At 40.2% G+C, this 14,367-nt stretch overlaps 1 protein-coding gene across 1 annotated transcript; it reads left to right on the top strand.

Annotated features, from left to right (window-relative positions):
* Positions 1–2,366: 2,366 nt before the first annotated feature.
* Positions 2,367–8,315, top strand: LOC144542171 (immunoglobulin lambda-1 light chain-like). The gene is made up of 4 exons (XM_078287909.1): positions 2,367–2,397; positions 2,490–2,819; positions 6,579–6,626; positions 7,936–8,315. Exons 1-4 carry the CDS (start codon positions 2,367–2,369, stop codon positions 8,313–8,315), a joined length of 789 nt encoding a protein of 262 aa, XP_078144035.1.
* The last annotated feature ends 6,052 nt before the right edge of the window (positions 8,316–14,367 follow it).

Here is a 14,367-nt window from a genome sequence, read left to right as displayed (position 1 = left end):
TCACCTCTTCATCACCTCCTCATCACCTCTGATCAGCTTCAGTTCCTAGATCAGCAGGGAGGTCAGAGGTCAGAGGTCAGAGGTCACAGCAGCAGATAACAGATAACTAATATTCCTGATGATCACTGTCAGTTATTCTGGATAAAAACATCAACTAAATGACTAAAGTGTAAGAATTTCAAAGTAGTTTTTCCTCTGTATTCTCTCTCTGTACTGGATGGCAGGTTGAACCTTTAATGCAGAAAGTGTAATTCTGTAGGGAAACATCTAGTTCAACACAATCCAAATAAATCCAGTTCCCTCTCAACATGGTGACAGGATATATACTGACTGTTTCACCTTTTCAAATCCTTTTAAAAGACCACATGAAGACTTCATTATTCACTTTATTATTCAATCATTGTAAAATCTGTTGGATCCGGTCTGTAAAGTGTCTCCGTCATTAAAAATACCGTCGTTTGGTTTGACTTTGTGCTATGAAGCATTTTGTCAGAGGAAATCTCACTTCAAAATATCTCACTTTAAAATATTGATGTCATATCATCACAGAATCAAACTCCATATCGGTGTGATTTTCTTGGTGATCAGGTTTCATCTGGACTGGGACTAAAACTCTGACAACTGAGACGGTTTGACATCTGGACTCTATTCAATTCTGTTTTTGTCTGAACTGAAGTTTATATTTTACTAAAACACAACAAGGGAAAAATATTTTCTGCCGTGAGTCAGTTTCCTGTTTCAAAGCCAATGGAAGGAGAAAATATTCATTTAAATCAGAATATTAAAACAAGTGGACAGCAGCATCTGTTTGTCTCTGTTTCTATTATTGACTATATTTTCTAATTCTTTGTTATTGACTGTATTATCTAATTCTCTGGTATTAAAACTTTCTTATTGATTATGGATGAGTGTGTATGGTTTTGTGTTTTAAAGGACAGTTCCTGCCAGCAGCAGCCTGTTGTGTTTCAGAGGATTTAGGTAATATTAGCTGGTTTCCAATAACTAATCAATTCTTCATCATTCATGTTTTTGATTCTAATTGATCACTGTATATAGAATATGGTATATAGTGAAAACAATATTTGATTGATAGAAATATTTCTCTCTTATTTTTTATCATTTCTGTTTCCAGTTGTTAAATATAGTAGTGAGATTTCTGAATAACAGCTGGTGGCTTTTATTTTGTTCTACATTCAGAATTCTGTATTTTTGTTGTTTTGTTTTTTAATTGCTGGAAATTAATTAAATGAGAAATTTCACAAATATACAATAATTCATCCTCTTTATTATGATCTGAGCAGCAACATAATAAATTCAGTTTTTATTTTTAAAAGTTTTTAAATCCAAATTTGAATGTGAAGTGTTCTCTAACAAAAGAATGTTGATTATGTAAAAAAAAAAAAAAAACTAATAAAAAGGTAAAGAACAAAAATTAGATTAACATAAATCAAGAGATTTTAAAATGGGAGTATTATATTCAATAAAGTTGAATTGTATTCAGTATTGTGTTCATTTTTTTTTATTTCATCCATGGTAAATTCATAAATTATATTTTCAATTTGATTTCAGTGTAACTTTACAAGAAATTTTTATTTTATATGATTTGCAAAATGTCTAATTGATGTTTTCTATGATAACTGTGTCACGCTGCCTTTGTTAATATTCTAAATATTCAGCAGTAATTTACATAATGAATGTTTTGCTTTATTAAACTGCAAATGGGAGAAATAGATTTATAAATTAGTTCTGCTGCTTCTTGGGCTGATCATAATGTAATCCAATATATTTAGTATATAATAATATAAAGTCAATATATACTAAAAGCCATTTCTCTGTCATCATGTTGTTTATTTTGTTTATATTTGTAGTTTATTTATTTGTTGGGTTGAGACTCATTTCCACCATGATGCAGTTTCTACAGAATACGACATATTTAGTGAAAGAGCAGCAGGCTGATGCTGGATCCAGTCGTCCATCTGGATGGTAACTGTGTTTTGGAAAGTGCTTTATGAATACAGATGATTATGTTCAGTGTTAAAATAGTGACTAACTCTCTGATGTGTTCTAGGATCCAGGATCCAGTCGTCCATCTGGATGGTAACTGTGTGCTGCCTGTTGCTCCTCTGGTCCGCCTCCTCTCCCCTTTAAAACCTCTGACACAATGGAAAACTACACCATAGGTTCAACTGAGCTGTCGATCACAACCGGCGGCCTTATCTGTCCACCGCAGGGAGCGATGGGAGGTTTGAGGACCTGTTAGAAACCACGCGGCCCTCATGTGATCTCACAAGCCGTCCTTATCTGGCCTCAGCTGAACCGGAGCCGCACTTCTACCAGGTTCAACAGAGGAAACGTCACTGGAGAAAATGCTTTTCCTCCCAAGTGTTGCTCTGTGCTCTCTGTGTTTAGGTGAGTGTTTCCAACCAATCAGGATCCAACAAACTCAACATTTAACAAACTCTGTGACAGTAACCTTCATTTATGTGTCCGTTTCTCTACAGCAGCGGTTGCCATGGCAGCAGAGCTGCTTCAGGACCAGTTATCATTGACCAGCAAAGTTAATGAGAAGGTTTCCTTCAGCTGTAAAGACACTGACCAGTGTTACTTGGATTATGTATACTGGTACCAGAAGAAAGAGACAGAAACATTCACAGTGATTATTCGTATTGATATTAGCGATGGTGACGTTAATTCAGATTACAACCATCCTCAAATAGCTGATTTCTCAGTTGAAAGAAAGGGGAAAGGCTGTGAGTTGCGGATCAATAAAGTAAAACTCCTCCATTCAGCCACCTACTACTGCTCCTGTTGGAAGTCAGGTTCCCACAGTGAGAAGTGATACCTCCACCCTGTACAAAAACTCTGCAGCGTTAACCAAGAAATGAACAGATGGCGACTCTGTTTCTCAGAGGAAGAGACATTGATCTGAGAGCAGGAAACCACAGCCCAGGTTCAGATATTTCACCTCCCATCTCAGTTGTCATCTGGTTCTTAGAGGACACTGCTGAAGACACAGAAATGTCTCTGAGCTCTGAAGCTTTTCTTTACATTGTGTCGTTGCCACCGTGAGTTCTTCAAACCCATCTGCCGATAAAGAACCAATATCCTGGGTGTTGAATAAACTGAGGTACAAGTCCTCAGTTCTCCAGCTTCCTCCAATGTGTACACATCTAAAGAAGCGTACACATTGAGCTTTGGACAGTGTAACCCCCCCAATATTATATCCATTTTTAAACTTTGAAGAAGAGCTTTGACTTCAAACAACAATGTTATCAAGTCAGAAATTACTGCCAGGAAATCTGATTCAGACTAAAATACATTTGACAGAAATACACAGTGGAAATACTCTGTAACACCGTCACATCTGTACCACAAAACCACAGATAGATTTAATGATCAACCTGCCAGGGTCTTTACTGCTGGGGTTGATTTATACATTTGATCTGATGATTAGATGTAAGACAGACAGACAGACAGACAGACAGACAGACAGACAGACAGACAGACAGACAAACAGACAGACAGACAGACAGACAGACTTACTCTAAAACAGGTAGTATGTAAAAGAGAAAGAGAAAACGAGAGAAAAGAGAAAAAGACAACTATTCCTAATTTCTACATGTAATTTTTTATATATTGTTTAGACTTTTGTGTTGTTTCTAATGAAAGAGAGAGAGAGAGACAGAGAGAGAGAGAGAGAGAGAGAGAGAGAGAGAGAGAGAAATGCCAATAGACATTTTGCTGAGGCTGGCCACCTTTTTGATGTCATTAATCTGGGGGGCACATCGTTGGGTGATAACCTAGCACCCCCTCTTGTTGATATTGACCCCATAGAACCCATAAGACACCCTCCACATTTTCCTCTCCATCTCTTTACTCCCAGGATGATTGCTGATGCACGGCAAGCAATTGATACCAAGAGTTCTACTGGGGAAGATGGGCTAGACCCCTTCTTCTTGAAACTCTGTGCCTCTTTGCTTTCAGAGGAAATATCACACATTTTTAATCTTACTATTGTTTCTGGTATTATTCCTCAAACTTGGAAGACTGCCCATGTTGTCCCATAATATAAAGGCGGTGAAAAAAGTGACCCTAATAATTACCGCCCTATTTCTAAATTGCCCTGTCTAGCAAAACTCTCTAGTAAATGATCAACTGAAAAGATTTCTTTTGCAATACTCAGTCTTGAGCCCCTGTCAGTCCGGTTTTAGGGCAAATCATAGTACAATAACTGCCACCTCCTTGATTGTAAATGACTTTGTGTCTGCATTGGACTGGAAACAACATTGTGCTGCTCTTTTTGTAGACCTGTCAAAAACTTTCGACACTGTCGACCATTCTCTACTTTTGCAAAAACTGCAATCCATAGGTTTTGACTCATCTGCACTTGGATGGTTTCAAAATGATCTAGCTGATAGATACCAGTGCATAAAGGTGGGGAATGTTGTCTCAGAATATCTTCATATAACGAAAGGGGTTCCCCAAGGTTCAATATTAGGTCCAGTACTATTCAGTATTTATATTAATGATATTGTTTCAGCCTTAAACATCTTTCATTTCCATCTTTATGCGGATGACACTATCTTATATTGCTTCGCTGACTCTGTACAATTAGCCACCGAGAAGCTACAACTCTCTTTTAATGTCCTGCAACGTGCACTTATCGATCTTAAATTGGTATTGAATGTACATAAAACAAAATTTATGGTGTTCTCTAGAGCCAGGAATACTGAGTACAACAACCTGCAGATTTCCACTGTAAATGGATCTAACATTGAGAAAGTTACTGAATACAAATATCTGGGCATTTGGTTAGATGAGAAGTTTACTTTTAAATACCACATAGACAACCTAGTTAGTAAATTACGGCAAAAAATCGGCTTCCTATACAGAAATAGAACCAGCTTTCCTATGTTTAGCAGGAAAAGGATTGTTGAAGCAGTATTCATGTCAGTCTTGGACTATGGGGATGTCATTTATAGGCACGCAGCTGCTTCCACACTTAAGCCTCTGGATTCAGTGAATCAATCCGCTCTACGTTTTATCACTGGTGATCCATATGACACCCATCACTGTATCCTCTACCAAAAGGTTGGCTGGTCTTCTGTGTCGATTAGACGAGATAATCACTGGTATTTATTTATCTACAAAGCCCTTATTGGTAAAATACCATCTTACCTAACTACATTATTGGACTGGAAACATTTACTAAATTAGACTTTAACTCACTGGAAGTTGCTCTTCTGCAGCCGATTGAAACTGCTTTTGAAACTTTATTTGTCATTCCTACAGTTTCACAGCTTCACTCTTGAGCAGGGGGTTCAGCGCCTTGCTCAAGGGAACCTCAACAGGATTAAAGGAGGGGAGAGCGTTACTCCTTACTTTCCTTGGACACATTTGAACAAGGAGTCTTGGGATTTGAACCAGCGACCTCTCAGCCACAAACCTGCTTCTTTAACTTCCAGGTTTACAGGTGCACAGACAATAATCTTCTACTCAACTCATCAAAAACTCAAGAACTCATTATCGACTTCAGATGCAAGTCACGCTCCGAAACCCCTGTACTCATCTCTGGCGAACCCATATCCATCACTGACTCATTCAAATTTCTTGGCACTCACATAAGCAATAACTTTAAATGGAAGATCAACACAGACCACATCTTCAAAAAAGCCCAGCAAAGACTATTCTTTCTCCGTCAGCTCAAGAAATTCAGAGTGAGGAAACATCTCCTGCTCCATTTCTATTCAGCCATCACAGAAAGCATCCTCACTTCATCCATAACAGTCTGGTACAGCAGTTTGGACACTCACTCCCGGAATAAATTACAGTGCATTGTCAACAAATCATCCAAAATCATTGGCATCCCCCTCCCATCAATCGAATCACTTCATCACAAACAGACAGTGAAAAGGGCAAGAAAATTTATTTCTGACCCCACTCACCCAGCACACCATGTTTTCCTGCTGTTGCCCTCTGGGAGGCGCTACAGTTCTCTGCTCACCAAAACAACCCGTTTTAAAAAAAAGCTTCTTTCCAACGGCCATACGAACTCTGAACTCCCTCTGACAAATTCCATTATGTCTACGCTGTGTCTATGCTGTTTTGTTTCATATTCAGTGATCTATTACTATGGCCATGAAACTTGGGCAATATATGTTATGTTTACTGTACTGTGATGTGGGTCCTGTACTGTGTATTGTACTGATTGTATGTGTACTGATGTGCTTATGTTTTTATGTTGGAACCTTGCTTAATGTATTGAAAACAAATTCCACCAGCCTGGCTGTGTGGTCATTAAAGAATCTAATCTAATCTAATCTAAACTGATAGACAACACGTCTCCTCTGTTGCACTCATTTTAAATCTAGGAGGAATCTAGGATCCCGCCTCTTTCTGCCTCAGTGGCTCAAATAAAGGACCAGAAATGAAGATTTGACAGTCATGTTGATATGAACATTAGAGAAACATCATGAAGCCCAAATATGAGACTTGATCAATAATTTGGACATGTTCACCTCAGCTGACAGATGGAACAACACAGACAGTTTATGTTACAGGATATTTCACTGTGGGAGGCTACTTGTACGGGATCTTTGGTTCTGGCACCAGACTGTATGTGACAGGTAAGACAAAATGTTCCTTTTTCCTGCAGTGAAAATGTGTCTTTAGTTTGTTTTCTGCTGCTTTAGGCTTTACATGTTAGTCTTTCATCACTGGTTGAGAATTCAATATGCAGCCATTCATACATTAAAAACTAAATTAGTATGTGAAGGACGTTTGTGTTGCTTCATCATTTTCTTGTGCAGCCGAACATCTTAAAAATCTGCCAAGTGATTTGAGAAACTCAGCACTGATTCTCTAATTCCATTCTATATTATCACAGGCTGATATTCAATGTATGTGACTGAATTATCATGATGGAGGAAAAGGATTTCTATTGCTTCATATTCATACAGCCCATAATAACATCCTCTTAATCTGTAGGTTACAGATATTTTATTTATTATTTGATCTATCTCATTTATTTGTAAGGGACCATGTACAATGTTAAACATCAATGTTACCATTTGATGTATTGTACCAGATTTAGCTTAGAGCTCATTTTCATCTGCAGTCCCTTGGCAGGTTACAATTCAAAACATACATATATACAATCTGCAGCAAATACAAACACACAACATTAACACATAATAGACATTGAAGTATACAAAATGTAAAAACCAGTGCAGAGTGCATGTGCTTTAAAAATGAAGTCAGTTACAGTCTACAAATCAGTGGTTGCATGTTTGTTTAGCTTTAAGCCAGATTTTTAATTCAGCTTTAAAACTGCTAAAGGAATATACAAAATATCATAAATAATTGTAATTATTCAATGATGGTTCATATATTTTATATAGTATATAATGGTAAATATATTTTGATGGTCGATGATGTTAAATCTATTTTATATAGATGTTCTATATTAAAATATATTTACCATCATATAATAGGCCTATATAAAATATATTTACCATATGTATTTTATATATTATTTATATGTATTTGTTTATTTGATAATAAAAAAAAAATGCACAGCCATCAGTCATGCATTAATTAAAATCATCCAGGAAAACACATAAAGTTTCCAAAACTTATTTCCAATGTGTTCCTCTTTATATGATGGGAAATATATTTGATATATTATCTGATGGTAAATGTGTGTTGTATGGTATCTGATGGTAAATGTGTGTTGTATGGTATCTGATGGTAAATGTGTGTTGTATGGTATCTGATGGTAAATGTGTGTTGTATGGTATCTGATGGTAAATGTGTGTTGTATGGTATCTGATGGTAAATGTGTGTTGTATGCTTCATGATGTGATGTGGTGTTTTATCTCTGGCTGTAAACTGCTGTTGACTAGATGAATGTGTGACTGTCTTGTCAAACCTCAGCTGAGCGAGTCGTGAAGCCCAAAGTGAGCGTGTACCCAGCGTCCAGAGCGGACCTGAAGGGGAAGAGCTCCCTGCTGTGTCTGGCCACATCCATGTTTCCTCCTCTGGTCCGGTTCTCCTGGAGGAGAGAGGAGACCGGGACTACCGAGGGAGAGACGGTGGAGCTCGGAGAGCCGGGCCGCCCCGCCGCCATCCTGCTTATCGATCGGGAAAAGGCGGCGGCGTATCCATACGTCTGCTCCGTGAAGCACCAAGGAGGCGCGGTGGAAGCCCTGATACCAGCACAAACTGACTGTAAGATCACCTGCTGCCTTTGCAAATTCACAACAAATCATTTGTACAGTTTGGGGGATTTACAGTGTGTGATGATCAGAATCTAAACGGCTTTCCTGAAGACTAAATGCAAAACATTTCCATAGTTGGATGAATGAGCAAACAGAGAGGAATGGTTGACTTGTGCTGTTTGTCTTGTCTCCAGTCTCCTTCCAGTCCCAGTGCAGGGTGAAGCTGCTCTCTCTGGTTTACACAGTGATGATAGTGAAGAGCATGGTGTACTGCTGTGGACTCTCTCTCCTCATGATCCATACAAACAAGGGAGGCTCCACCAACACACATGCTGACTGACTGCCATGTTCCTCTGCTTTCTGTCCAGCTTTTCATCCGTACAAATGTTTCTCTCATCTTGTTGTTCCTGTTTCAAATTGTTTCAATAGAGGAAAAAATTGAGTTTTTTATTCCAGATTCATGATTGTGTATTTGTGTTGTTTTATTTGGTATTAATTAATAAAAAGAAACAGTTTTAATAAATTTGTTTAAAAAATAATCCAATCTGTCTCATAATTGAGTTCACCAGAACAATCTGAGCAGCAATCATAACAAATTCAGATTATGTTTGTCTTATTTAGCCAAATTGTGAATTTGACATTATTATTAAAACAAATGTAATGAACATGTTTGATGTGTTAAGATCATTAAAGGATTTTATGAAGGCAGCATTGTACTTTCAGATATAAATTTTCATTGATATAGTTTCTTTCTTTCATCTAGATAGTTTCTTCTGCTGCCTTTTATCTTTTTAATCTGTTTTCAGAGAAACTTTACAAAATATTTAAGTTAGTATCAGTTACAGCATTTGTAATTTTTTGTCTATGATAATATTCTGAACATTTATTTGAACAATGAATGCTTTGCTCTATAATATCGTATTGCTTTGCTCAGCAGTAGATATATTGTTTATTATTGTCTACTATTGCTTCTCTTTTTTCTTAACATCTGCATTCTGTCAGGAACGTTTTATTCTTATTTTATTTTTGTGAAGCGCTTTGTAAGCATTTTTAAAAAAGTGCCATATAAATAAAGACATGAAATTGTACATTTTGTCATTTTAAGAACACTGAGCATGATGGTTGTAATTTCTCTGAGAAATATCAGTTTTTTTTCATGAAGACCTTGTCAGTAATTCAGTGGTAATTCCATTATTCAGTGTAATGAAGTGTGTTTTGCTTCAGTTCATTGACTTTATATAATGTTTGTCAGGTTTGCTGCTTGCTGTACAGTGTCAGCAGCTGAAATGTTGCTGTAAGATGAACTCAAACAGAAATAAATGGGACTGAAATAATAATAATAATCCCTTTGTGAATTGCCAATCTGTTGTTACATTTCAGACTGTGTGTTTATGAAGTCAACATTCGTGTATCATAATGTTGGTGAATGCTGAGCAGCGATGAGGCGGGAAGGGTCGGGTTCAGGCTGTAAACGAGCTGATGTGGTTTCTGTTTCAGTCTTACTGTGTGGAAACAAAACCACTTCCTCAACAACATGATTAGCTTTTTAATGCTGCTATTCTTCCTCCTAGAGATAGAGAGAAAGAGGAGATCATATGAAAGATGGAGCAGGAGTAAGTCAGTCAGTAAAGCTTCACTTAAATAGACACTTTTTAAAACTCACAGTTTACAAAGCGCTTCCCAACAAGAGGATGAAAGACAGAAAAGACATGAAAGACAGAAAAGATTGAAGAGAAGACAAAAGCATCTTAAAACAACACAACCATACATATAGAAAGTAAAAACAGTAAAAACCATGAAGCATTTCAAACCCCATGATGATGAAAAGGTTAAACCTATACAATACACACATAAACTCCTCCATACACACAAGTCCTAACCAAATAAAGAGCAGAGACCCGTCCAGCCCCTCGTCAGGAAGGCCGGCCTGTAGAAGTGGGTTTTCAGCAGCTGCTTAAAGGAGACAACAGACTCTGATCTGATCGGCAGAGGGAGACGATTCCAGAGAGTTGGGGCCAAAACTGCCGAGACACGTTCTCCCTTAGTTTGGAATCTAGAATTGGAGACGACCGGCAGACCTCCACCTGAGGACCTAAGTGAAGTCACGGGCCGATAAAGAGTCAGCGGCTCACAGATAGAACCGGGTTCCAGGCCGGTCCAGGCCTTGTAGGTGATTCAGAGGATCTTAAAGCAATATTCCACTTAGTTTTAACATGGGGGTTATTTATTTGAAAAGCAGAATATAAACTACTCACCAAGACCAGATGCAGCTGGACCAGTTTGTAGAGTTTGAATGAGCCACCAAAATCTCCTGAAAACTGACATTGAACACGTTGGTGAACAGATTCAACAACAGATCCTGCTGGAAGACAATAAAGCAGCAACTGGTCCGTCCTCATTTTGCATTTCTATTCTTGCTTTACACTAAAATGAGTCAAATAAAAGTAGATCCGGTCTCCCCAACAGGAACTATCTCTCCTAAATGGTATCCCTCCGCTGTGTTCTCTTCTATCAATAAAAATGCTGTTTGGTGAAATTCTGTTCTGAAGCGTGGGACCAACAGTCAGCTGGAAATCACAGCAGCAGATCTGTTGTTGAATCTGTTCACCAACGTGTTCAATGTCACTTTCCATTCAAATGAATGGGAAGTCAAAATCTGAACGCTACAAACTGGTCCGGCTGCATCTGATCTTGGTGAGGAGATTATATTCTGCTTTTCAAATAAATAAGTCCATGTTGAAACTAAGTGGAATATTGCTTTAATATGCTGATTATGATCTGATTATAAGCCTATGCATATAATAGCTTTATTAAGGCAAGGGTTTCAGCATCTGTGACTGAAGTAAAATTAATTAATGATATTCCTAAAGGCTGGCAATTCAACAACGCTCAGAATGAAGAAATAATTAATGCAAACTGAGCATAGGTTGCTTTAACTTCACTTTGATCTTTTTACAACAGCAGCGTAACGTTCATAGTTCGCCTCTATGGGTTTAACATATTGTTGACAGTTCAAAACATATAAGCATATTAGCAAGTTATGGCATAAGATGGAAAATGTTTAATAAGCAACGGTAACTTGCTTGATGATCTGCGGCCCTTGGCGGTCATGATCGTTTGTTTTCGTGAACGGCCGAATGGTGCGTCGCTTTAAATGTTGCTGCCGCAAGGGATTGTGGGACTACATTATCTCTCATTGAAGCACCTTTCCTTAGCATTTAGAGATATAGAACCTCCTTGATTTAAAGAATTAGAGAATTAGAATTAGATTTAGATTTAGAGAATTCGACCAGCTCTTATCATGGCTGCCACTTAGGTACTTCCGGGTCATTTCACTCAGCTAGGAACCTTCCGATTGGGCCTACTCGACCGCTATACGGCTGGACCGTATTCCGGCCGACTTCCGTCTTCATAGCAACACTTTCTGGTGTGATATGTATGATTGTTCCTTAAGTGTTGTTGATATGTCGTCAGTATGTCCTTATGAAATGGTGTAAATAAGTATATTGGGTTTCATGGTAAGGTTAGACACCTTTCCATAAAGGGAAATATTGGGGGTTATCGCCGGAAGTATAGCGAGCATTTTATTTTACGAACTGCGCTCGCCGCACTTCCGTTGGCTTTACTTTCCGGTGGCTTTACTTAACTCTTTGTTTCGGGACTTTTACCGGGAAGGTACGCAGTCTCTCTGCTCTCTGCACTGTCGCTGTTTTTGTTGTAAATGTGAAGTTAAGTTACTTAAAAACATATGTAAAGTCAGTGTATTAACATTGTTATGTTTTAGAGTTGCAATTTTATTTCTTTTCATGCGTAAATCTGCTAATTAGGGGAGAAGTGTGTGGAGGCCTGTGTGTGTTTCAGGGCTGCCGTGTAGTTTGTCAGCTAGAGTGTACTGTTGAGCCTGTTTGCTGGCATGGGGCATTTAGTGACTTTACTGTGATGTTACACAGGGCTGAGAGCATTTATGCGAGAGAAACCCTGTGAATGTTTTGTTTCTTCACAACTACAGGTACGTGGGTTTATGCATGTTTTTTTTAAAATTTTCTGATAGAAAATACAGTATGTTAGATTAATTTATTTATATAATTTGCATTTTGTTTATTCTTTTTTTTTTTGTAATGCTACTGTGCATATTCTCTTTGTTTCGGGACTTTTACCGGGAAAGCGCTGAGAGCATTTATGTGAGAGAAACCCTGTGAATGTTTTGTTTCTTCACAACTACAGTTGCTGTTGCCGCTGGTTGGCAAATAAATTGCTCAGAGACAGTCCCAGGAAGTGTGTCCTTGCCTTCTACACAACACGACGCAGAGTCAGACCCACTCCATATGCAGCTTGGGGGGCTGGTCATTTCATACCTGGCAAGATGAAGAGACATTTAGCGCAAGAAGCTTTGGAGAGAATCGCGCAGCCTGCCGACAGCGAGCGGCCTGTGTCGGATGAGGATGAGCAAGCCTCCGAAACTGAGGACGATAACACGGATGATGAAGTCTGGAAGCTGATTCCTCCGGTTGAGTCGGATTCCTCCGATGACTCCGCTGAGAGTGGGGAGGACACGGAGGAGACGGCGGGTCCTTCTGATGAATGGAAATCAAAGAATGGGCAAATTGTCTGGTCTCCCACTCACGGCGAGACGCTGCGCTACGTTCCAGCCACCGGTGTGATCCCGGGACCCACACGGTACGCCACCACCCGTATCAGCAACGTGAAGTCCTGCTTCGATCTCTTCATGACAGAAAAGATCATCCAGCTTCTTCTGGATATGACAAACCTGCAGGGGAGACGCTCCGTCACAGATTGGAAAGACATAGATGCCACTGACATGCAGGCGTACATCGGGCTGCTGATTCTGGCCGGTGTGTACAGGTCACGCAACGAGTCGACCCGCAGCCTGTGGGATGGCCACACCGGACGGGCCATCTTCCGGGCCACCATGTCCCACCATACATTCAGCCTCATAAGCTCAAACCTGCGGTTCGACGACAGGCTGACACGACCTGCGCGTCATCTTAAGCACGACAGGCTGGCTGCCTTTCGGACCATCTGGGAGAAGTGGGTGCATCGCCTCCCCCTTCTATTCAACCCGGGCCGGGATGTCTGTGTAGATGAGCAGCTCGTCCCGTTCAGAGGCCGCTGTAGATTCCGCCAATACGTGCCCAGAAAACCTGCAAAATATGGGATAAAGATTTGGGTCGCCTGCGACGTCGTCACATCGTACGCATGGAAGATGCAAATCTACACGGGAAAATCTGACGGCAGTCCGGAGGTGAACCAGGGAAAGAGGATCGTCCTGGACTTGACGGAGGGGCTCCAGGGGAACACCGTGACTTGTGATAATTTTTTCACCTCCTACGCACTGGCGGAGGAGCTTCTGAGAAGGAAAGTGGCCCTGGTCGGTACGATTCGGAAGAACAGGCCAGAGCTTCCCCCGCAACTGCTGCGGACAAAGCAGAGAGCGCCCCGATCCTCCCTCTTCGCCTTCACCAAGACGCACACAGCGGCGTCCTACATACCGAAACAGGGGAAGAACGTGCTGCTCCTCAGCACCAAGCACCGCGAGCCGGCCGTGAGCGACGCGGAGCACCAGAAGCCAGCGATAATCACCGACTACAACCGCTGCAAAGGAGGTGTCGACAACCTGGATAAGGTATGTGCCGTTACGCATCGATTACGCAGCACTTATTTATTCTTACTGAACTGATGTGCTTGTCTGAGATATATTTAGTGCTTTTATTATTCAGTATTTCTTGCATTTATATAAAGAATGAATGATATATTTGTGTATGATGAGGAAGAATATTTGTATTTATTCATTTTTTCTTTGGTCTTTGTTTGTTTCTGTTGCAGGTTGTCGGCACCTACAGCTGTAGGAGAAGGACCTGTCGGTGGCCGCTGGTTCTCTTCTACAACATCCTGGACGTCTCTGCCTACAACGCCTTTGTGCTGTGGGCAGCCGTGGATCCCTCCTGGAACCAGGCCAAGACCTTCAAACGGAGGCTGTTCATGGAGGAGCTGGGGAAAACGCTGGTGTCCCCGCAAGTGCTTCGCAGAGAGCGCCTCCCCCGCACGCCGGCCGCCGCCGCCATGGTGGCGGATCTACAGGACTCGGGGGACAACCCGGTCCCGGACGGCACCGACGGCAAAAGGAGGA

Source organism: Centroberyx gerrardi, chromosome 13, assembly GCF_048128805.1.
Source record: "Centroberyx gerrardi isolate f3 chromosome 13, fCenGer3.hap1.cur.20231027, whole genome shotgun sequence".
NCBI lineage: Eukaryota > Metazoa > Chordata > Actinopteri > Beryciformes > Berycidae > Centroberyx > Centroberyx gerrardi.
Note: the sequence above shows the minus strand (reverse complement) of the source record. Positions and strands in the feature narration are given on the sequence as shown.